The sequence below is a fragment of the Odocoileus virginianus genome, unplaced genomic scaffold (assembly GCF_023699985.2).
Source record: "Odocoileus virginianus isolate 20LAN1187 ecotype Illinois unplaced genomic scaffold, Ovbor_1.2 Unplaced_Contig_9, whole genome shotgun sequence".
In the NCBI taxonomy this organism is placed as follows: Eukaryota; Metazoa; Chordata; class Mammalia; order Artiodactyla; family Cervidae; genus Odocoileus; species Odocoileus virginianus.
The window spans coordinates 526,941-552,181 of record NW_027224326.1 but is presented as its reverse complement, the minus strand read 5'-3'; the positions used below and the strand labels follow the sequence as shown (position 1 = coordinate 552,181).

Genomic DNA, 25,241 nt, shown 5'->3' with positions numbered 1-25,241 from the left:
AGAACAAAAAATTTAAAGTTTGTATGGAAACTTAAAAACCCCCAAATAGTCAAAGCAATCCTGAGAAAGAAAAATGGAGCTGGCAGAATCAGGCTTCCTGACTTCTGATTATGCTAAAAAGTTATAGTAATCAAGACAGTATGGTACTGGCACAAAAACAGAAATATAGATCAATAAAACAGGATAGAAAGTCCAGAAATAAACCCACACACCTATGGTCAATTAACCTACAACAAAGGAGGTAAGACTCTACCATGGAGAAAAGACAGTCTCTTTAGTAAGTGGTGCTTGGAAAATTGAACAGCTAAATGTGAAAAATGAAATTAGAACTTTGTTGAACACTATATACAACAATAAACCCAGATTGGAATAAAGATTTTGAATGCTTTAATTGAATGCTATAAAACTCTCAGAGGAAAGTACAGGCAGAACACTCTCTGACATAAATTGCAGCAATGTATTTTTTGATTTGTTTCCTAGAGTAATGTAAATAAAAGCAAAAGTAAATAAATGGGACCTAATTAAACTTAAAAGTTTTTTTTTTTTTTTTCACAGCAAAGGAAACCATAAACAGAATGAAAAGACAATGAAAGGACACTGGATGGTAGAAAATGTTTGCAAGTGATACAATCAACAAGAGGAGAATGGGCTGGCAGAGAATGAGGTGGTTAGAGAGCATCACTAACTCAGTGGACTTGAATTTGAGTGAACTCCTGGAGATAGTGAAGGACAGGGAAGCCTGGTGTGCTGCAGTTCATGGGGTCACAAAGAATTGGACATGACTTAGTGACTAAACAGCATCAAGGGATTAACAAAAAATTTACAAGTAGCTCATGCTGATCAATATCAAAAAAGAAAACAATCCAGCCAAAAAATGGGCAGAAGACCTAAACAGCATTTCTCCAGGGAAGACATTACAGATGACTAATAGGGACTGAAAAGATGCTCAATATTGCTAATTATTAGAGAAACTGAAATCAAAACTGCCATGAGATATCACCTTACACAGTTCAGAATAGCCATCATCAAAAAGCCTACAGACAGTAAATTTTAGAGAGGGTATAGGAAAAAGACTCTACTCATGGACATCACCAGATGGTCAATGCCAAAAGTCAGATTGATTATATTCTTTGCAGCCAAAGATGGAGAAGCTCTACACAGTCAGCAAAATCAAGACCAGGAGCTGACTGTAGCTCAGATCATGAACTCCTTATTGCAAAATTCAGACTTAAATTGAAGAAAGTAGGGAAAACCACTAGACCATTCAGATATGACCTAAATCAAATCCCTTATGATTATACAGTGAAAGTGACAAATAGATTCAAGGGATTAGATCTGATAGACAGAGTGCCTGAAGAACTATGGATGGAGGTTCATGACATTGTACAGGAGGCAGTGATCAAGACCATCCCCAAGAAAAAGAAATGCAAAAAGGCAAAATGGTTGTCTGAAGAGGCCTTACAAATAGCTGAGAAAAGAAGAGAAGTGAAAGGCAAAGGAGAAAAGGAAAGATATACCCATTTGAATGCAGAGTTCCAAAGAATAGCAAGGAGAGATAAGAAAGCCTTCCTCAGTGATCAATGCAAAGAAATAGAGAAAAACAATAGAATGGGTAAAGACTAGAGACTTCTTCAAGAAAATTAGAGACACCAAGGGAATATTTCATGCAAAGATTGGCAGAAATGGACAGAATAAAGGAAGGAAATGTCATGGACCTAACAGAAGCAGAAGATATTAAGAAGAGGTGGCAACAACACACAGAAGAACTATACAACAAAGATCTTCATAACCTAGATAACCACGATAGTGTGATCACTCTCTTAGAATGTGGAGTCATCCTGGAATGTGAAGTCAAGTGGGCCTTAGGAAGCATCACTACGAACAAAGCTAGTGGAGGTGATGGAATTCCAGTTGAGCTATTTCAGATCCTAAAAGATGATGCTTTTAAAGTGCTGCATTCTTGGGGCTGGTGCACTGGGAAGACCCAGAGGGATCGGGTGGAGAGGGAGGTGAGGGGGCATCGGGATGGGGAATACATGTAAATCCATGGCTGATTCATGTCAATGTATGACAGAAACCACTACAATATTGTAAAGTAATTAGCCTCCAACTAATAAAAATAAATGGAAAAAAAAAAAGAAAAAAATAGACCAAAAAAAAAAAAAAAAGTGCTGCACTCAATATGCCAGCAAATTTTGAAAACTCAGCAGTGGCCACAGGACTGGAAAAGGTCAGTTTCCATTCCAATCCCAAAGAAGGGCAATGCCAAAGAATGTTCAAACTACCACACAAATTGCACTCATCTCACATGCTAGCAAAGTAATGCTCAAAATTCTCCAAGCCAGACTTCAACAGTACATGAACCATGAACTTCCAGATGTTCAAGCTGGATTTAGAAAAGGCAGAGGAACCTGAGATCAAATTGCCAACTTCCATTGGCTCATAGAAAAAGCAAGAACATTTAAAAAAAAATCTACTTCTGCTCTAGTGATTATACCAAAGCCTTTGACTGTGTGGATCACAACAAACTGTGGAAAATTCTTCAAACCACCTGAAAGTTCTTCAGACCACCTGACCTGCCTCCTGAGAAATCTGTATGCAGATCAAGAAGCAACAGTCTAGAACTGGACATGGAACAATGGACTGGTTCCAAATTGGGAAAGGAGTATGTCAAGGCTGTATATTGTCACCCTGCTTATTTAACTTACATGCAGAATACATCATGTGAAATGCTGGGCTGATGAAGCACAAACTGGAATCAAGATTGCTGGGAAAAATATCAGTGACCTCAGATATGCAGATGACACCACCCTTAATGGCAGAAAGTGAAGAAGGACTAAAGAGCCTCTTGATGAAAGTGAAAGAGGAGACTGAAAAAGTTGGCTTAAAACTCAACATTCAGAAAACTAAGATCATGGCATTCTTAGCAATTGTCCCATTGCTTCATGGCAAATAGATGGGGAAAGGATTGAAACAGTGGCAGACTTAATTTTTTTGGGCTCCAAAATCACTGCAGATTATTATTGCAGCCATGAAATAAAAGACGTTTGCTCCTTGGAAGAAAAGCCACGACCAACCTAGACAGCATATTGAAAAGCAGAGATATTCCTTTTCTGACAAAGATCCATCTAGTCAAAACTATGGTTTTTCCTGTAGTCATGTATGGATGTGAGAGTTGGACTCTAAAGAAAGCTGAGCACCAATGAATTGATGCTTTTGAACTGTGGTGTTGGAGAAGACTCTTGAGAGTCCCTTGGACTGCAAGGAGATCAAACCAATGAATCCTAAAGGAAATCAGTCCTGAATATTCATTGGAAGGACTCAAGGTGAAACTTGAAGCTGCAAGCCACTTGATGTGAAGAACTGACTCACTGGAAAAGACCCTGATGCTGGGAAAGAGTGAAGGCAGGAGAAGAAGGGGACGACAGAGGATGAGATGGTTGGATGGCATCACCGACTCGATGGACATGAGTTTGAGTAAGCTCCAGGAGTTGGTGATGGACAGGGAAGCCTGGCGTGCTGCAGTCCATGGGGTCGCAAAGAGTCGGACATGACTGAGCGACTGAACTGAACTGATAGGGAAAAAAGGCATCCATTTACATCATTGGTGGGAATCTAAATTGGTACAGCCACTATAGAGAACAATATGGAAGTTCTTTAAAAATACGAAAAATAGTACTACCATGAGATCCAACAATCCCACTCATTGGCATATATCTGGAGAAAACCACAATTTGAAAAGATACATGCACCATGATGTTCAAGACAGTACTATTTCCAACATCAAGATGTGGAATCAACCTAACGTTCATGGTTAATGGACGAAGAAAATGTGGTACATACATACAATAGAAATTTACTTAGCCATATAAAGAAACAGTACCATTTGCAGCAACATGGATGGACCTAGACATTATCTTACAAAGTGAAGTAAATCAGAGAAAAATAAATATATGATATCAATTATATGTGGAATCTAAAAAAGTATATAAATGAACTTATTTGCAAAACAGAAATAGACTTGCTGACATAAAGGTAGGAGGAGGGATAAATTAGGAGTTTGGGATTAAGAGAAACACAGTAGTATATACCAAATAGGTAATCAGCAACAGCCTACTATATAGCACAGGAAACTCTACTCAGGATTCTGTAATAACCTTTTGGGGAAGAGAACCTGGCAAAGTATAGATTTAGGTATATGTATAATTGAATCACTTTGCTGTACAGTTGAAACTAACACAACCTTGTAAAAGAGCTATATTCCAATATAAAATAAAATTCAGAAACAAAACAAAAATCACCAATAGGCCTCATAAGAGTCAAGAAATCACATCTGAAAAATCTCTGCTTTCTCTGTGTAAGAATTAGTCAGAAATTACAGGAAGTTGTGAGGAAAATTATTCCAAGTCACCCTTTGCATTCTGCTCACTCCTCAAGGATCTCTTGGGATGGGTCTCGTTGGCAGAATTTCTAGTACTGAATAGGCAGATGGGCAGACCTCCAGTGCCCACTGGTTCTCTCCTGGCATAGGCACAATCTACCATGCTATAGGATCCCATGTGTAATGACACATTGTCCTTTCATCTCCCAACTGGCCAATGGGGAGATAGTCCTCCCTTGTTGGTTACACTTGCTCCTTTTTGCCTGTTCTAGAGAGACTCCCCACTAATGAGCATGATTATTCAAACACCTTTTAAACAGCACTAGAAAAGTTTCTTTAGGAGAGCCATGTACCTACCTTGTGTTCCTGAATGGCATTTCACCCATCACAGGAAGGCATTTCCTACTGTGACCCAGATATGCGTGCACTTGAACATTCTTCAGGTCTTTTGCACTAGGCCCCCAGACCCTATGCCCCTGGGATCTTCCTCCTGGCTCTGCCCCCAGGCTACTGTGCCAGTGGGGTGCTCTTCTGCTCCTCCATCCGCTGACCTCCTCCATCCAGAACTTCAATGGTGTTGGTCTCTGATCGTTCCCACCCTGTCTCTTTTGGAAGTTTTTCTTAGTCTCCTTTGTGAGTTTTCTGTTTCCACACATATTCAACATCTATTGATTTTGGGGTTCGGCTTTTTTGACTCTTTTTCCTGTTAGGTGAGCATTTTCTGGTGGAGCTTATGCCCTTAGTGGTTTGCAGTGTTACCTGAATGCCAGGATTGCCCACTTCTGTCTCTGCCAGAGTCTCACCTTCCTCAGATCATGCATGCCAATGCCCTAAACTCCACATACTTGATGGATCCCTCACACTCAAGATGCTCTACCTGGATTACATCCATTCTGCAGTGCAGGGGTCATCTGCTTGCTGGGTCTCCAGACATGTTTCTATCCTCAAATTACACCATGATATTTAGTAAAACATTCAGTAGTTTTACTTTAGACACGTAAAGAGAATTTCTTTGAAGTAATTGTATCAGTGGGGTTCAAACCAAAATTGTTTCTTGAATTACCCTGCTACAATCCAGTTGACTGTTTTGACTTTCACAAAGCTAGCCTGACAGCTTCATCCCTAGAAAATGGAATTGGTGGGCCAGGAGCCAGATATCCCTTAAACATATGTAGTTTATTAGGCTCTGGATGTTCTAATCTGATTCTGAGGGATCCTTGATTATTTTATATGCCTCAGCATTTGACCACTTTATCAAATGAGGACATTGTGGAAAATTAAGAAGAAAGCGGCTTAGTGTAGTCAAAATGAGGCTGAGAGGAAAGGGAAGAAACAGAACCAGTACTTTGCAAGAAAGGGCTGCCTTTAAGTACTGCACTGATGTAAGCATGACAGTAGGTAGTTTTGTTACTGAGTATATTAAAGAGACAAGTCTAGGAAATTGTAGCAACATGTAAAAACAGCAAGGAAGCCCTGACACATGCACCTAACAAGCTTAGAAAACATATATGCAGCCTATTGTGCGTGCACCTGCCTGTGTTTTTTAATTTTCAGTTTGGATTTTTCCATTTTATATTGTTCTTACTTAAAAAATCTACTCATTACAATTCTAGAAGCAACCAAATACTTCTTTTCAACACTGTGTTATTTTCGGTGTGGAGGCCTTTCCAAGACCCCTTTTGTCCTTTTCTTTCTCACTTCACCCTTTTCATCTGATTTTTCCTTCATCTGCTCCATCATTTCTAATGGGAGAAAAATTAACAGTTTTGCTACAGGTTTTCTTTACTATCCAAAAATAGAGCTTTCCCATATAAACTTTCAGAAGTCAAAATGGCATAGAGTGAGAAAACAATCACTTATTTTCCTAAAAGCAAAAATCCTCTTCAGATTTCTTCCTTAGTGAAAACAGGTGCAAAGTGGCATAAAATGAAATTTCAAAAAATGGGGGACATCTGTATTGTGTTCCAAAGGGACCCATAAATATTCAGGATATAAGTACTTCGGCCTTCATGAGCTCCTCCCTCCAAAAAATATTAATTACATTTCATGACTGAATTCATACACAGGAAATACATTAATATATTTTAAGCTATCTTCTTTGACTCAAAAGTTTCCTATTTTGTTCCTGATTTAAAACAAATGAAATGATTTTCATTTAAAAAGTGTTTTGGACATTTTAAAAAAAGATATTTGGGGCATGCCTTCTAAAGACGCAACGTCCACGGTGATATCCTCAGAAACGCGATGAATTCTAATGGCCGTTGAAAGCATGCCATGAGTCCCAGCTCTTCATAGATTTCCCTGCTATCTGTATATGATCAGCCTCACATAATTCCATCTGTCATTCAGATGCTATTTTCAAGGGCAGCCACTGGATGTGCAGATAAACTGCAAGAGATTAAGAACTTCAGATCATTGTACACTGGCAAGCCTAAATTTTCACACAACTTACTAATGGTTGTAAGTTGTGATAATGGTTTCTAAGTTGTGTTTTATCTTTAGCAATGTTATAAGTGGTTTCAGGTCTTTTCTGGAAATGAGGGGGGCAAATAAGTAAATTTTAATAAACAATAATTTGTTGTTCAGTATCTGACTCTTTGAGACTCAATGAACTATAGCATGCCAGGCTTCCCTGTCCTTCACCATCTCCTGGAGTTTGCTCAAACTCATGTCCATTGAGTCAGTGATGCTATCCAACCATCTCATCCTCTGTTGCCCCCTTCTCCTCTTGCCCTCAATATTTCCCAGCAACAATAATTAATATTCAATTCACTCCTTCCAACTCAGGCCTTTAGAAGATGACCTTCCTGACTGCTGCCCTGGGAATGGTCTCTCAAGTTTGTCACTAGTGTCCCTGGCACCTACTCTCTTTACATCCCATTCACCCCACTGGTCCTGCCTGGGAGTCTCCCCCAATGTTCTGTCATTGTGCCTCTGACCCTGTTTTGTGGACCAGTGGTTCAGGAGTTTCTGCGAGTGAGAAACTGGTTCTCGCAGCCCAGTTCATGGGGACAACAATCTAATCTGTCCTGCGAGGGTCTCAGAGGGTGTCACCTGTATTTGCTGAAGGTTTAAGCACAGTGAAAACGAAAGGGAGAAACTGACCAATATCATTGCTGACTTATTCCCTTACAAATCAACCTAGTGGAGATTTCATCCAACAACAAAAATATCCTCAGCAGCTGACTGTGGAAAAGAGCCCAGACACCGGCAAAGGATTGTGAGGGGAGGAGAGGGCTCCTGCCTGGGGCCCTTGGGGCTGGTTGGGACCCCCTGGGGTTCTTCAGTGCTGATGGCCGCTAGGTGACCTGTGGAGGACTGTGCTTCCCAGGCATGGCAATGCTCTTTCATATCGATAGCACTGACTTAAATGAAGTATTTAAGAAAATGCAATTTACCTTCAAATAGATGAATATTGCCTCATAGTCTTTTATTTTCTTTTTTTTCCATTTATTTTTATTAGTTGGAGGCTAATTACTTTACAATATTGTAGTGGGTTTTTCATACATTGACATGAATCAGCCATGGATTTACATGTATTCCCCATCCCGATCCCCCCTCCCACCTCCCTCTCCACCCGGTCCCTCTGGGTCTTCCCAGTGCACCAGGCCTGAGCACTTGTCTCATGCATCCAACCTGGGCTGGTGATCTGTTTCACCCTAGATAATATACATGTTTCGATGCTGTTCTCATGAAACATCCCACCCTCGCCTTCTCCCACAGAGTCCAAAAGTCTGTTCTGTACATCTGTGTCTCTTTTTCTGTTTTGCATATAGGGTTATCATTACCATCTTTCTTTTAAAGTATAGTTCATTTACAACATTGTGTAAGTTCCAGGTGTATAGCAAAATGATTCCGTTATATATATATACTGCTTCAGGTTCTTTTGCCTTATAAGTTATCATAAAATACTGAGCATAGTTCTTGGTGCTATAACAACAGGTTCTTGTTGGTTACCTATTTTACATATAGCAGTGATAGTTCTATGTTTTGTCTCCCTCTGTCCTGTTTCACCAGATCCCAGGGGACATGTCAGTGTAGTGGTGAAGTAGAACCAGCTAAGGTTGGGATAAGATGTGATGACCTGTTTTTGTTTCCTTCCAAGGTTGCTTGTCCTTCAGGTAATAACTGGTTTTTTTATTATGAAAGAAACAAATCCTGAATGTTTGCAAAACTGCGGTGAAGAGTGCCTCTTCTGTGGGCTTTGTGTAGCTTCCCCAGCCCTTGATCTCAGGCTTCCCTGGGCCCTGCCATGAGGATGTGCCTGTGCTGCCTGTGGTTTCACGTCTCCTTTCCTGTTTCCAGGGTCTGGACTTCGCTGGGTTTACAGCACACATGTTTGCTGGGATTTGCTTCGTTCTCTTGTTCTCCTTTCCACTCCTCAGACTGCTTTACTGGAACAAAAAGCTCTATAACAAGGAACCCAGTGAGATCGTTGGTGAGTAGAAGCACCTCCTCATACAGCTTCAGAGTTTACTAACACAATATTATTTTCTGGGGGAGGTTGCCACAAAAAGACAGGAGGATAATTTGCATTTGTAATATGGGTGAAATTAGACAAAAAGTTAGCAAGTCTGTTTTGTTCTTGTAATAAAATAACTTATTCCGTTAAAAAAAAAAAAAAAAAGGCAGGAGGATAATGCCATGTAGAATACCAGAGAAGTATCCGTCATTGGGATACTAGCATGTCCCCGTCTGCCTCCTTGTAGGCAGTGCACTTTCAGGGGCTTTAAATCCATGAACTGTGTCTCTAGTTTTCTACAGAATGAAATGTGTTTACATGTGGGAAGCAATGTGCACTGCATACAGTTTGCATGTCATGATAGCATTGAACCACCTGTATTTAGTACAAATAGCAGAGCATATAGACTGTATTCTATATTTTTGAGCCACTCTGTTACTTCATGTCCAGTTCTAACTGTTACATTTTGTGCTGCATATGGGCTTCTCAGGAGGCAGGTAAGGTGGTCTGGTATTCTCATCTCTTTAAGAATTTTTCAGTTTGTTGTGATCCACACAGTCAAAGGCTTTATTGTAGTCAATGAAGCAGAAGTAGATGTTATTTTGAAAATTTTCTAAATCCAGCTTGTACATATGGAAGTTCTCAGTTCATGTACTACTGAAGCCTAGCTTGAAGGATTTTGAGCATAATCTTGCTAGCATGTGAAATAAGTGCAATCAATTCCCATTTCTGTATAAATGGCTGGGAATCTAAGTGTGTTCTCACCAGCATTCTGCTCATCAGATGGTGACTTTACAAGGTAGATCTGCCTTTCTTTCCTGCGTGACTTTTGTATTCAGAATTTAACTGTTTTTGTTCTAACTAGGAAAATGTCATATATACCTTCTCAAGTCATCTATATAAAACCAGCTTGTTCCTAGGAGAATTGAATCACCCACCTATACCAGATAAATGGGATGATAAGCAGAAATATCTATTCTAGACCATATTTATTGATTGCACAAAAATTGGAGTGCCCTTGTAAATATAAAAGCAGTACTTTAAATATAAGCAATAATCAGGAATTTCCTGGGCAGCCTCTTGGCCTGGCCCTTAGTGAAGGCTATATAGTTGCAAGATAAGTGGGGCAGCTCCTGTGGACATAGGAATGGGCCTCACCAAAGAAGCTCAAAACTATGGGGGCTGGTTTCAGTATGGGGGCTGGAGGGAAGGGGACACAGACATGGATGCCGGGGGCCAAATGGAATAGTCTTTTTGTCTGCTTCCAGGGCCATGGAAGCTTCCTGCCATGTAACATAGTTAACTTCATTTAGGAAGAATGTGTTTTCTTAGTAAAATTGATAATTATTCACCCCGGTGGTTTGCAGAGCAGAGTATGTGATTTTCTTGAGAAAAAAGAACATATTCATGTTCATGGCTTCCCAGGTGGTGCCAGTGGTAAAGAATCCACCTGCCAATACAGGAGACCCAACTGACATGGATTCAATTCCTGCGTCAGGAAGATTCTCTGGCGTAGAAAATGGCAACCCACTCCAGTATTCTTGCCTGAAAAACTGTCTTTAAAAGCTTGCGTGGGCACAGTTGCACCTTCTTCCCCAATATCCCTCCACCTCGCTGGTGATCAGAATTACTCAGAAATAATCATTATATATACAGATTATCAGGCCCACGCCTAGGAAATCTGTGCTGTGAATAAACTCTTCTGGAGAGTCCTATCTTGAGATTAACTTGGACATACTGATTTGGAAGCATAAAAAACAAATCTGTGTATTGACTCCTCCACTCATCATGAATAAGGAGCTGAGGGAAGCTTCGAGGGAAGTGGGATAGAATGGTTGGGATATGGATAGTGCTGGAACCCTATGGTAATGGCAACATAGGCTGTACATCAGCACACAGTGAACTGTGCAGATCCAGAGCAATAGCCATTATTGGGTATAGGGATCTCTGATTTTGAATTGCTTGGTATAACTACAGATTCCTAAGCCTTACCCCAGAGATTTGGGTTCAACTGGTCTCTGATGTGTCCAAGACATGTCAGAATAGGCTTGGCTATGCTACAGTTTGAACATTCTTTGGCATGGCCTTTCTTTGGGACTGGAATGAAAACTGAACTTTTCCAGTCCTGTGGTCACTGATGAGTTTTCCAAATTTGCTGGCTTATTGAGTGCAGCACTTTAACAGTGTCATCTTTTAGGATTTGAAATAGCTCAACTGGAATTCCATCACCTCTACTAGCTTGGTTCATAGTGATGATTCCTAAGGCCCACTTGACTTCACATTCCAGGATGTTTGGCTCCAGTTGAGTGATCACACCATCATGGTTATCTGGGTCATGAAGCTCTTTTTTGTATAGTTCTGTGTGTTGTTGCCACCTCTTAATATCTTCTGCCTCTGTTAGTTTCTGTCCTTTATTGTGCCCTCCTTTGCATGAAATATTCCCTTGGTATCTCTAATTTTCTTGAAGAGGTTGCTAGTCTTTCCCATTCTATTGTTTTTCTCTATTTCTTTGCATTGATCACTGAGGAAGGCTTTCTTATCTCTCCTTGCTATTCTTTGGAACTCTGCATTCAAATGGGTATATCTTTCCTTTTCTCCTTTGCCTTTTGCTTCTCTTCTTTTCTCAGCTATTTGTAAGGCCTCTTCAGACAACCATTTTGCCTTTTTGTATTTCTTTTTCTTGGGGATGACCTCCTGTTCAATGTCCCGAAACTCCATCCATAGTTGTTCAGGCATTCTATCAGATATAATCCCTTGAATCTATTTGTCACTTCCACTATATAATCATAAGTGATTTGATTTAGATCATACTTGAATGGTCTACTGGTTTTCCCTATTTTATTCAATTTAAGTCTGAATTTTGCAATAAGTAGTTCATGATCTGAACCACAGTTAATTCCTGGTTTTGTTTGCTGACTGTATAGACTAGCAAAGTAATGCTCAAAACTCTCCTGCATAGACTAGCAAAGTAAGGCTCAAAATTCTTCAAGCAAGATATCAACAGTACATGAACTTCCAGATATTCAAGGTGGATTTAGAAAAGGCAGAGGAACCAGAGATCAAATTGCCAGCATCTGTTGGATCATCGAAAAAGCAAGAGAGTTCCAGAAAAACATCTACTTCTGCTTTAGTGACTACACCAAAGCCTTTGATTGTGTGGATCACAACAAACTATGGAAAATTCTTCAAGAGATGGGAATACCAGACCACCTTTCCTGCCTCCTGAGAAATTTGTATACAGGTCAAGAAGCAACAGTTAGAACTGGACATGGAACAATGGACTGGTTCCAAATTGGAAAAGGAGTATGTCAAGGCTGTATATTGTCATTCTGCTTATTTAATTTATATGCAGAGTACATCATGCAAAATGCCAGGCTGGATGAAGCACAAGCTGGAATCAAAACTGTCAGGAAAAATATCAATGACCTCAGATATGCAGATAACACCACCCTTATGGCAGAAAGTGAAGAAGAACTAAAGAGCCTCTTGATGAAAGTGAAAGAGGAGACTGAAAAAGTTGGCTTAAAACTCAACATTCAAAAAATTAAGATCATGGAATTCGGTCCCATTGTTTTATGGCAAATAGATGGGGAAACAATGGAAACAGTGAGAGACTTTATTTTCTTGGGCTCCAAAATCACTGCAGATGGTGACTGCAGCCATGAAATTAAAAGACCCTTGCTCCTTGGAAGAAAAGCTATGACCAACCTAGACAGCATATTAAAAAGCAGAATTACTACTTAGCCAACACAGGTCCATCTAGTCATATCTATAGTTTTTCTGGTAGTCATGTATGGATGTGAGAGTTGGATTATAAAGAAAGCTGAGCACCAAAGAATTGATGCTTTTGAACTGTGGTGTTGGAGAAGACTCTTGAGAGTCCCTTGGACTGCAAGGAGATCCAACCAGTCCATCCTAAAGGAAATCAGTCCTGAATATTCATTGGAAGGACTCATGCTGAAGCTTGAAGCTCCAAGCCATCTGATGAAAAGAACTGACTCACTGGAAAAGACCCTGATGCTGGGAAAGACTGAAGGCAGGAGGAGAAGGGGATGACAGAGGATGAAATGGTTGGATGGCATCACCGACTCAATGGGCATGAGTTTGAGCAAGCTCTGGGAGTTGGTGATGGACAGGGAAGCCTGGCTGCTCTGCAGTCCAAGGGTCACAAAAAGTTGGACACGTTTGAGCTACTGACCTGAAGTGAGCTAATACCACAATAAGTAGCCCTGAAATCTTAGTAAGTCTACTTTATGTTGGCCTAATGTCCACTGTGGGATCACAGTGCTTTCTGTTCAGTAGTTCTCAGAGCCGTGAGCTGCTGGTTATCATAGAGACCAGAGAGAACCATATGTTCCACTCTGCCACTGAATGACTCAGCTCCTCTGACTGTCACCAGGCTCTGCCAGTTGCAGGGGCTGGGTTGAGTCAGCCTACCAAGTGATCAGCATGGGAGAGAATTTGACTTACTAATTGAAAAGCACAAACAATTACCAGAGTCATGATGACCCCTCTGGTCATCAAATATCAACACATGGTGCTTCTTCCTAAAATTTTAATAGAATTTTTTATATTTGTGTACAGTAGGGATATTTGTGTGTAATATCCTCTCTTAAAATATATACTTTTTGCTGTCCTCAAAAGATTGAATATATAAGTATACCCTCCTCTTCAGCTTTTGGGAAGAGATGGTGTAAAATTGCTATTATATTTTACCTTAAATGTTTGCCAGAATATTTTAGAGTTGAACCTCCTTCTCTCCCTCCTTACACCCCTGTCTCCCTTGATTTCTTCTTCCCTCCCTCCCTCTCTCCTTTCCTTCTAGTTTTTAATTACAAATACTGATTCTTTAATAGATATAGGCTAGCTATTAAGGTTATCTCTTTCTTCATAAGGGCTCACTGGTGGTTTCCACCTTTATTTATTTATTTGAGCTGGAGAACTCAGGTTTATTACGCCGGTGGGCCCAGAGGAGTTCACACTTCAAGCTCTGAGCCCCGAACGGTTTCCACCTTTAAAGGAATTTGTTCCTGTACAAACTCAGTTGTTGAAAGAATTATTCTAAAATTGTTTACAATAGTCTTTCGCTATCCTTTAATAGCTATAGAACTTTTAAAATTGAAGTACAGCTGATTTACAATATTGTGTATAGTTTCAGTTAACAAGAAAGTGATTCAGTTATATATGCAAATTATATATATATACTCAGATTATTTTCCATTAGTTTATTATAAGATATGGAGTGTAATTCCCTGTACTAAACAGATACAGTTCCTTATCTCTTTTAGGCATAGTAGTTTGTATCTGTTAATCCCATACTCCTAATTTATGTCTCCCCCTCCTCTTCCCTTTTGGTTACCATAAGTTTATTTTCTATGTCTGTGAATCTGTTTGGTTTGCACATAGATTTATTTGTATTATTTTTAGTTTCTACGTACAATATTTAGATTTCACAAATATCCTATAATACTTTTTCTTTATCTGTCTTACTTAACATAGTACAGTATTCTCTATGTCCATGCTGCTGCAAATGGCAATATTTCATTCTCTTTTATGGCTGAGTAATATCCCATTATAATACATATATACCACATCTTCTTACCAATTATCTATTGATGCACACTTGGATTATTTCCAGGCCTTGGTTATGCATATATCTTTTCGAATTAGAGTTTTCATCTCTTCTAGATATATGTCCAAGAATGGGATTGCTGGATCACATTGTTGTTTAGTCCCTCAGTTGTGTCCGATTTTTTGTGACCACATGGACTGTAGCATGCCAGGCTTATATGTCCTTCACCATCTCCCAGAGCTTGCTCAAACTCATGTCCATTGAGTCGGTGAAGCCTTCCAAGCATCTCATCCTCCAAGCATCTCTCCTCCTGCCTTCAGACTTTTCCAGCATAAGGGTCTTTCCTAATGAATCAGCTCTTCACATCAGATGGCCAAAGTATTGGAGTATTCAGCTTCAGCATCAGTCCTTCCAATGAATATTCAGGTCTGATTTCCTTTAGAATTGACTAATTTGATCTCCTTGCAGTTCAAGGGACTCAAGTCTTCTCTAACACCACAGTTCAAAAGCATCAGTTCTTGGTGCTCAGCTTTCTTTATGGTCCAACTCTCACATGCATGGAAAAACCATAGCTTTGACTAGATGGACCTTTGTTGGTAAAGTAATGTCTCTGCTTTTTAATATGCTGTCTAGGTTTGTTATAGCTTTTTTCCCAAGGAGCAAGTGTCTTTTAATTTCATGGCTGCTGTCACCAATCTGCAATGATTTTGGAGCCCAAGAAAATGAAGTCTGTCACTGTTTCCACTGTTTCCCATCTATTTGCCATGAAGTAATAGGACCAGATGCCATGATCTTTGAATGTTTGAGTTTTAAATTAGCTCTTTCACTCTCCTCTTTCACCCTCATCAAGAGGCTCTTTAGTTCCTCTTTGCTTTTTGTCATATGGGTGGTCTCATCTGCATATCTGAGGTCATTGATATTTCCTCCAACAATCTTGATTCCCGCTTGTGCTTCATCCAGCCTGACATTTTGCATGATGTACTCTGCATATAAGTTAAATAAGCAGGGTGACAATATACAGCCTTTACATACCTCTTTCCCAATTCTGATCCAGTCCATTGTCCCATGTCCAGTTCTAACTCTTGGTTCTTGACCTACATACAGATTTCTCAGGAGGAGAGTAAGGTGATCTAGTATTTCCATCTCTTGAATAATTTTCCAGTTTGTTGTGATCCACAGAATCAAAGATTTTAGTGTAGTCAATGAAGCAGAAGTGGATATTTTTCTGGAATTCTCTTGCTTTTTCTATGATTCAACAGATGTTGGCAATTTGATCTCTATGAACTGCTTATATAGTCTGGATATTAACTCTTTATCAGTTGTTTCATTTGCAATTATTTTCTCCTGTTCTGGAGTTGTCTTTTAATCTTGCTAATTGTTACCTTCATTGAGCAGAAGTTCTTAAATTTAATTAAGTTCCTTTTGTTTATTTCTGTTTTTATTTCCATTTTCTAGGATGTGGGTCAAAGAGGAACTTTCGGTGATGTATGTCAGAGTGTACTGCCTATGCTTTTTTTCTAAGAGCTTTATAGTTTCTAGCCTTGTATTTAAATCTTTAACCCATTTTGAGTTTACTTTTGTGTGTGGAATTAGGAAGTGTTCTAGTTTCATCCTTTCACAAGCAGCTGTCTAGTTATGCCATACCACTTACTGAAGAGGCTGTCTCTCTCCATGTATATTCTTGCCTTCCTTGTTAAAGGTAAGGTACTTGGGACTAAGTTTATCTCTGGGATTTCTATATTGTTCAGTTGGTCTATATTTCTGTTTTTGTGGCAGTACCTTACTGTCATGATGACTGTAGCTTTATAGTATAATCTGGTCAGAAAGTTTGATTCCTCCATCTCCATTCTTCTTTATCAAGATTGCTTTGGCTATTCGAGTTCTTTTGTGCTTCCACACAAATTGTGAAATTTCTTGTTCTAGTTCTGTGAAGAATACCATTAGTAATTTGATAGGGATCACATTGTATCTGTAGATAGCATTTTGTAGTATGTATAGTCATTTTCACAATATTGATTCTTCCAACCTTGCATATTGATTCCAACTTTGTATATTGATTCTTCCAACATTGTATATCTCCCCATTTGTTTGTGGTGTGTTTGATCTCTTTCATCAGTGTCTTATAGTTTTCTGCATACAGATCTTTTGTCTCTTTAGGTAGGTTTATTGCTGAGTATTTTATTCTTTTTGTTGCAGAGGTGCATAGGATTGCTTCCTTAATTTCACTTTCTGATTTTGCATTGTTAGTATATAGGAATGCAAGGGATTTCTGTGTATTAATTTTATATCCTGTGATTTTACAATATTTATTAACTCTAGTTTTCTGGTGGCATCATTATGGTTTTCAATGTAGAGAATCATGTCATCTGCAAACAGTGAGAGTTTTACTTCTTTTCCAATCTGGATTCCTTTTATTTCTTTTTCTTCTCTGATTGCTGTGGCTAGGACTTCCAAAACTATGTTGAATAAAAGTGGTGAGAATAGGCACCCTTATCTTATTCTTGATTATGGAGGACATGCTTTTTGATCTTTCACCATGGAAGATAATGGTTGCCGTGGGTTCACTGTATATGGCTTTTATGATGTTGAGTTATGTTCCTTCTATGCCTACTTTCTGGAAAGCTTTTATCAGAAATGAGTGTTGAATTTTGTCAAAGGCTTTCTCTGCATCTATTGAGAAGATCATATTATTTTTTATGTTTAGCCAATTTCTTTATATATATGATTCTGAATCTTCCCTTGTGGCTCAGACTGTAAAGAATCTGTCTACAATGCAGGAGACCTGGGTTCAATCCCTGGGTTGGGAAGATCCCCTGGAGAAGGAAATGGCAACCCACTTCAGTATTCTTGCCTAGGAAATCCCGTGGATAGAGGAGCCTGGTGGTCTACATTTCGTGAAGTCAAAAAGAGTAGGACACAGATGAACAACAAATGCTTTCACCAATTACTTTATTGTTTTGTGTTTGTTTTATATGCCTTTCCTTTTTGTGTTTCCTGTCTAGAGAAGTTCCTTTAGCATTTGTTGTAGAGTTGTTTTGGTGGTGCTGAATTCTCTTAACTTTTGCTTGTCTGTAAAGCTTTTGATTTCTCCTTTAAATCTGAATGAGATCCTTGCTTGGTAGAGTAGTCTTGGTTGTAGGTTTTTCCCTTTCATCACTTTAAGTATATCCTGCCATTCCTTCTGGCCTGCAGAGTTTCTTTTTTTTTTTTCCATTTATTTTTATTATTTGGAGGCTAATTACTTTACAATTTTGTAGTGATTTTTGCCATACATTGACATGAATCAGCCATGGATTTACATGTATTCCCCATCCCGATCCCCCCTCCCACCTCCCTCTCCATCCGATCCTTCTGGGTCTTCCCAGTGCACCAGGCCCGAGCACTTGTCTCATGCATCCAACCTGGGCTGGTGATCTGTTTCACCCTAGATAATATACATGTTTTGATGCTGTTCTCTCGAAACATCCCACCCTCGCCTTCTCCCACAGAGTCCAAAATTCTTTTCTGTACATCTGTGTCTCTTTCTGTTTTGCATATAGGGTTATCGTTACCATCTTTCTAAATTCCATATATATGTATTAGTATACTGTATTGGTCTTTATCTTTCTGGCTTACTTCACTCTGTATAAGAGTTTCTGTTGAAAGATCAGCTCTTAGTTTTATGGGGATCCCCTTGTATGCTATAGGTTGCTTTTCCCTTGCTGCTTTCAATATTTGTTTTTTTGTGTGTGTGTTTAATTTTTGTTAGTTTGATTAATATGTGTCTTGGCATGTTTCTTTTTGGATTTATCTGTGTGGGACTCTCTGGGCTTCCTGGACTTGGGTAGCTATTTCTTTTCGCATTACAGGAAATTTTTTGACTATAATAGCCTCAAATATTTTCTCATGCCCTTTCCTTTTATCTTCTTCTTCTGGGACCCCTATGATTCTGAATGTTGTTACACTTAATGTTGTCCCAGAGGTCTCTGAGACTGTTCTCATTTCTTTTTATTTTTTTCTGCTTCAGTTGTTTTCAGCATTTTACCTTCCAGTTCACTTATTTTTTTCTTCTGCTTCGGTTACTCTACAGTTAGCTCCCCCCCAGTGTATTTGTAATCTCAGTTACTGTGTTGTTCATTGTTGATTGTTTATTCTTTAATTCTTCAAGGTCCTTTGTTAAACATTTTTTGTATCTTCTGATCTGTGCCTCCAGTCTATTTATCTGATGCCTCCATTTTATTTTCAAGATTTTGGACCATCTTTACTATCATTACTATGAATTATTTTTTGTGTAGACTGCCAATTTCATGTGTTTGGTCTTGTGGATTTTTACCATGCTCTTTCATCTGCTGCATCTTTCTTTGTCTTTTCATTTTGTTTAATTTACTGTGTTTGGGGTCTCCTTTCTGCAGGCTGGAAGGACATAATTTCTCTTAACTTTAGAGTCTGCCCCCATGGGTGGGGTTGTACCAGTGCCTTGTGCAGATTTCCTGGTTTGGAGACATGCCTGTGCTCTGGTGAATGGAGCGCAATCTTATCTCTCTGAAGGGCAGTGCCATATCCAGTAGTGAGTTTTGGGGTATCTATGGGTTTGGTATGGCTCTGAGTAGCCTGTCTGCTAATGTGCAGAGTTATGTTCCTATTTTGCTGAAGGTTTGGTGTGGGGCATCTGGCACTGAATCTTACTGGCCTTTGGGTGGGACTCGGCCTTAGTGTTGCAATGGAGGCCCTTAGCTCTTGCCTATTAATGTTTCCTGGGGTCAGGAGTCCTCTGGTGGATCAAAATCCTGGAGTTGAGTCTCCCACCTCAGGTGTTCAGGCCTGACCCCTTACTGGAACTCCAAGACCTCACAAGCCACACAACATAGAAGACTAAACCCCAAGACTCTTGCTGAAGGCAACACTCAAGAGCCCAGCACACCCAGTGAGACTCACACCAAAGTCCTCCAATATTTCTAGGAAGGTCTCTGGACCTGTTGTGGGCAGTGTGTGATCAGCCCAATCTCAGATGTGGCCTTACTTCAGTTTGTGCTTACTCCTAACGTTCACAGTTGCCCCTAAAGTTCACTCAGTTCCATGCCTAGCCTCAAGAGAGTGAAGGCCAAGGCTTATTGAGGTTCATTTGTTCAGTCAGGCTGAGAAGTGGGAAAGACATGGCAGCCAGAATTTGGATGCACCAGGGAGTGCCTGTGAAATAGAACTTGATGGATATTGGTACAGTCTGGGGTTGGTTGTGCGCTCTCCCAGAGGAACTGGCCTCAGATTATGGGTCCCTAGAAAGAGTCAAGGTGATTAACCTTCTGGCAAGGTGTGGAAAGTAACCTGTGCCGGCTCATAACCAGGCAGTTTTGACCACCTCCAGGGTCAGGACTGCATCCGTAGCGTTTTGTCTGCTGTCTCAGACACTTTCCCTGGCTTTGGCAGTGGCAATTGTGTTTAATTCCACAGATGACACTCTGACAGGTTTTGCCAGATTTGGCAGCCACCAAAACTGTCTATGAGTGTGGTGTTAAGTTTCCCCAAAACAACAACTTCTTGCCACTCTAGGATGCCTCGTATTTTCTCTGGACTCTGTCCACTGTGTCAAAGTGGCCCCCTCAGAGTGTCCTCATGGAAGCCAACCCTGATCCCCTCTCTGGGATCTGATACCTGAGTCTGTGCCTTGGCACCCTTCCCCCACCCTCTGCTTCGGGCAGAGGCATGTGAGCTGCTTCTCGGCTGAGAAGTGCTGTTTGGCAATAATTTCTGTAGTGAATTTTGTTTTGTCTCTTGAGCCCCCTGTCACCATCACACTCCCCTCTGAGGTTCCAAAGCTCGCTCCCTGACTCTGCCCGTGAGGGGGTTTCCTAGTGTCCAAAAAATTTTCCCTCCTTCACGACTCCCTCCCCTGGGGTGCAAGTCCCATTCTGAAATCCTTTGTCTCTTTTAGTCTTTATCTTCTTTCCTACCTCTTTCTAAGGAGATTGGCTTGCCTTTTTTGGAAATTTGGGGTCTTCTACTGTTGTTCAGAAGTTGTTCTGTAGGAGCTGTTTTATATTCAGACAAATTTTTTATGTACTTGTGGGGAAGAAGGTGATCTTCTCCTCTTATTCCTCTCCCATCTTCTTGCACTCCCCACTTACTAGTTTCTTAATGTTAGAGTTGAGGTTATTGGTTTTAGTGGAAATTGATTCAGTTCAAATTAGTTTCTAATTTCTATTTTTATTTCTCCTTTGATGTTTGGATATTTTAAATTTCTTCACTTGCACTAAATTTGGGGACTTCTGCAGTTACCTAATTTAATTTCATGGGCTTCCCAGGTGGTTTAATGGTAAAGAATCCACCTGCCAAGCAGGAGACATGGGTTTGATCCCTGGGTTGGGAAGATCCTGTGGAGAAGGAAATGGCAACCCACTCTGGTATTCTTGCCTGAGAAATTCCATAGACAGAGGAGCCTGGCAGGCTATAGTCCATGGGGTTGCAAAGAGTTGGACATGACTTAGAGACTAAACAAACAACAGCAATGTAATTTCACAATGATCAGAGAATATATTTTGTAAAATTTGATTCTTTTTGAATTTATTGAAACCTGTTTTTATGGTAAAATGTGGTCTATTTTCATAAATATTCTACTATTCTACTTGTACTAGAAAAGAATGTGTTTTTTGCCATTGTTGTTTGCAGTTATGTTAATATGATCAATATGACCATATTCTTGCTGATTTTCTGTCCACATGTTCTATCAGTTATTGAGAGGTATATATAGAAATCTTTGATTATGACTGTGAATTTGACTTTTTATCTTTGTAATTCTAAGATTTTTGCTTTACATATTTCAGAATTTTATTCAGTTCAGTTCAGTTGCTCAGTCTTGTCCAACTTTGTGACCCCATGAACCGCAGCATTCCAGGCTTCCCTGTCTGAAAGGTTTTTGCTGAACGATAAGACACCGGGATTCTTGGCCTCCAGAGGAGATGAATTCAATCTGAGGCGAGAGACAAGGCTGGATCACTTAGAGCTTTTGTGTAATAAAGTTTTATTAAAGTATAAAGGAGATAGAGAAAGCTTCTGACATAGGCATCAGAAGGGGGCAGAAAGAGTACCCCCCTGCTAGTCTTCAGCTGGATGTTATATAGTCACTAGCAGTCTGTTAATGAAAAGAAAGGAATGTCTTAAAACTCAGAATGGCACCAGGCCCCTCATCCATAAGATGTATTTTGGGATAATCTTGGCACCAGATGATTCATCCCAGGCCATAAAATGATTGACTTGAATCTTGTAGAAGGGCAGATTACCATACAAATAGTTTCATTTACATAGATTAGGGGAACAATATCTGAGTATAACATACTGGTTTGTCAAGTAGGTTCTGAGCCATTTGGCGGAACAGACTTGGGGTAAATGCACAGCACGTTAACATAGCTTAAGATAAATATTTCCATAAGAAAAATGTATTGGTTAACTCAGGGTTTGAGAATAGTTTAGCTTCAGGTGAAACCAGGTGTCATGGCAACACAGTATTTTAAGAGAAACCTCCTTTTAAATTTGTATAGAGAAGGAAAAAAATAATGCTAATTTGTTTCCTCCTGCTGCTTAAGAGAGATAAAAATGCCTGACACTTGCAGCCTATTTCCTCCATTTGGAGACCCCTGGCCTTCCCACCTGTTACCCTCTCATGTCCATCACCAACACCTGGAGTTTACCCAAACTCATGTCCATTGAGTCGGTGATGCCATCCAACCATCTCATCCTCTGTCGTCCCCTTCTTCTGTCCTCAATCTTTCCCAGAATCAGGGTCTTTTCCAATGAGCCAGCTCTTCGCATCAGGTGGCCAAAGTATTGGAGTTTCAGTTTCAACATCAGTCCTTCCAACGAACACCCAAGACTGATCTCCTTTAGGATGGACTGGCTGGATCTCCTTGCAGTCCAAGGGACTCTCAAGAGTCTTTTCCAACACCACAGTTCAAAAGCATCAGTTTTTTGGTGCTCAGCTTTCTTTATTGTCCAACTCTCACATCCATACATGACCACGGGAACCACTTGACTAGATGGACCTTTGTTGGCAAAGTGATGTCTGTGCTTTTTAATATGCTGTCTTGGTTGGTCTGTGATTATTGTTTTAGTGTGTCTGCCCTCTGATGCCCTCTCGCAACACCTACTGCCTTACTTGGGTTTCTCTTACCTTGGACGTGGGGTATCTCTTCACGGCTGCTCCAGCAAAGTGCAGCTGCTGCTCCTTACCTTGGATGAGGGGTATCTTCTCATGGCCACCCCTCCTGACCTTGAAGGTGGAGTAGCTCCTCTCAGCCCTCCTGTGCCCAGGACCACAGTCTTGTCTAACTCAATGAAACTAAGCCATGCCATGTGGGGCCACCCAAGACAGTCGGGTCATGGTGGAGAGGTCTGACAGAATGTGGCCCACTGGAGAAGGGAATGGCAAACCACTTCAGTATTCTTGCCTTGAGAACCCCATGAACAGTATGAAAAGGCAAAATGATAGGATACTGAAAGAGGAACTCCCCAGGTCGGTAGGTGCCCAATATGCTACTGGAGATCAGTGGAGAAATAACTCCAGAAAGAATGAAGGGATGGAGCCAAAGCAAAAACAATACCCAGTTGTGGATGGGACTGGTGATAGAAGCAAGGTCTGATGCTGTAAAGAGCAATATTGCATAGGAACCTGGAATGTTAGGTCCATGAATCAAGGCAAATTGGAAGTGGTCAAAAACAGGAGATGGCAAGAGTGAATGTCAACATTCTAGGAATCAGCAAACTAAAATGGACTGGAATGGGTGAATTTAACTCAGATGACCATTATATCTACTACTGTGGGCAGGAATCCCTTAGAAGAAATGGAGTAGCCATCATAGTCAACAAAAGAGTCTGAAATGCAGTATTTGGATGCAATCTCAAAAACGACAGAATGATCTCTGTTCGTTTCCAAGGCAAACCATTCAATATCACAGTAATCCAAACCTATGCCCCAACCAGTAACACTGAAGAAGCTGAAGTTGAACAACTCTATGAAGACCTACAAGACCATCTAAAACTAACACCCAAAGAAGATGTCCTTTTCATTATAGGGGATTGGAATGCAAAAGTAGGAAGTCAAGAAACACCTGGAGTAACAGGCAAATTTGGCCTTGGAGTACGGAATGAAGCAGGGCAAAGGCTAATAGAGTTTTGCCAAGAGAACGCACTGGTCATAGCAAACACCCTCTTCCAACAACACAAGAGAAGACTCTACACATGGACATCACCAGATGGTCAACACTGAAATCAGATTGATTATATTCTTTGCAGCCAAAGATGGAGAAGCTCTATACAGTCAGCAAAAACAAGACCAGGGAGCTGACTGTGGCTCAGATCATGAACTCCTTATTGCCAAATTTAGACTTAAACTGAAGAAAGTAGGGATAACGACTAGACCATTCAGGTATGACCTAAATCACATCCCTTATGACTATACAGTGAAAGTGAGAAATAAATTTAAGGGACTAGATCTGATAGACAGAAAGCCTGAGGAACTGTGGAAGGAGGTTCATGACATTGTACAGGAGACAGGGATCAAGACCATCCCCATGGAAAAGAAATGCAAAAAGGCAAAATGGTTGTCTGAGGAGGCCTTACAAATAGCTGTGAAATGAAGAGAAGCGAAAAGCAAAGGAAAAAAGGAAAGATATTCCCATTTGAATGCAGAGTTCCAAAGAATAGCCAGGAGAGATAAGAAAGCCTTCCTCAGTGATCAGTGCAAAGAAATAGAGGAAAACAACAGAATGGGAAAGACTAGAGATCTCTTCAAGAAAATTATAGATACCGAGGGAACATTTCATGCAAAAATGGGCTCAATAAAGGACAGAAATGGTATGGACCTAAGAGAAGCAGAAGATATTAAGAAGAGGTGGCAAGAATACACAGAAGAACTGTACAAAAAAGATCTTCACGACCCAGATAATCACAATGGTGTGATCACTGACCTAGAGCCAGACATCCTGGAATGTGAAGTCAAGTGGGCCTTAGAAAGCATCACTATGAGTAAAGCTATTGGAGGTGATGGAAATTCCAGTTAAGCTATTTCAAATCCTGAAAGATGATGCTGTGAAAGTGCTGCACTCAATATGCCAGCAAATTTGGAAAACTCAGCAGTGGCCACAGGACTGGAAAAGGTCAGTTTTCATTCCAATCCCTAAGAAAGGCAATGCCGAAAGAATGCTCAAACTACCGCACAATTGCACTCATCTCACACGCTAGTAAAGTAATGCTCAAAAGTCTCCAAGCCAGGCTTCAGCAATATGTGAACCATGAACTTCCAGATGTTCAAGCTGGTTTTAGAAAAGGCAGAGGAACCAGAGATCAAATTACCAATATCCACTGGATCATCGAAAAAGCAAGAGAGTTCCAGAAAAACATCTATTTCTGCTTTATTGACTATGTCAAAGCCTTTGACTGTGTGGATCACAATAAACTGTGGAAAATTCTGAAGGAGATGGGAATACCAGACCACCTGACCTGCCTCTTGAGAAACCTGTATGCAGGTCAGGAAGCAACAGTTAGAACTGGACGTGGAACAACAGACTGGTTCCAAATAGGAAAAGGAGTACGTCAAGGCTGTATATTGTCACCCTGCTTATTTAACTTATATGCAGAGTACATCATGAGAAATGCTGGGCTGGAAGAAGCACAAGCTGGAATCAAGATTGCAGGGAGAAATATCAATAACCTCAGATATGCAGATGATGACCACCCTTATGGCAGAGAGTGAAGAGGAACTAAAAAGCCTCTTGATGAAAGTGAAAGAGGAGAGTGAAAAAGTTGGCTTAAAGCTCAACATTCAGAAAACTAAGATCATGGCATCTGGTCCCATCACC

The 25,241-nt window shown here is 40.3% G+C and overlaps 1 protein-coding gene across 6 annotated transcripts in view; it reads left to right on the top strand.

Annotated features, from left to right (window-relative positions):
* OCA2 (OCA2 melanosomal transmembrane protein) overlaps positions 1-25,241 on the top strand; it is a 310,825-nt gene that overhangs the window by 149,575 nt on the left and 136,009 nt on the right. For all 6 annotated transcript variants that reach the window (XR_011486403.1, XM_070463932.1, XM_070463928.1 and 3 more), the window contains one exon: positions 8,687-8,819. Coding sequence is in view for 5 of the 6 variants with exons in the window: in XM_070463932.1 (XP_070320033.1) it covers positions 8,687-8,819 (133 nt within the window). In the remaining variant the exon portion in view is untranslated. The remainder of the gene's footprint in view (positions 1-8,686; positions 8,820-25,241) is intronic.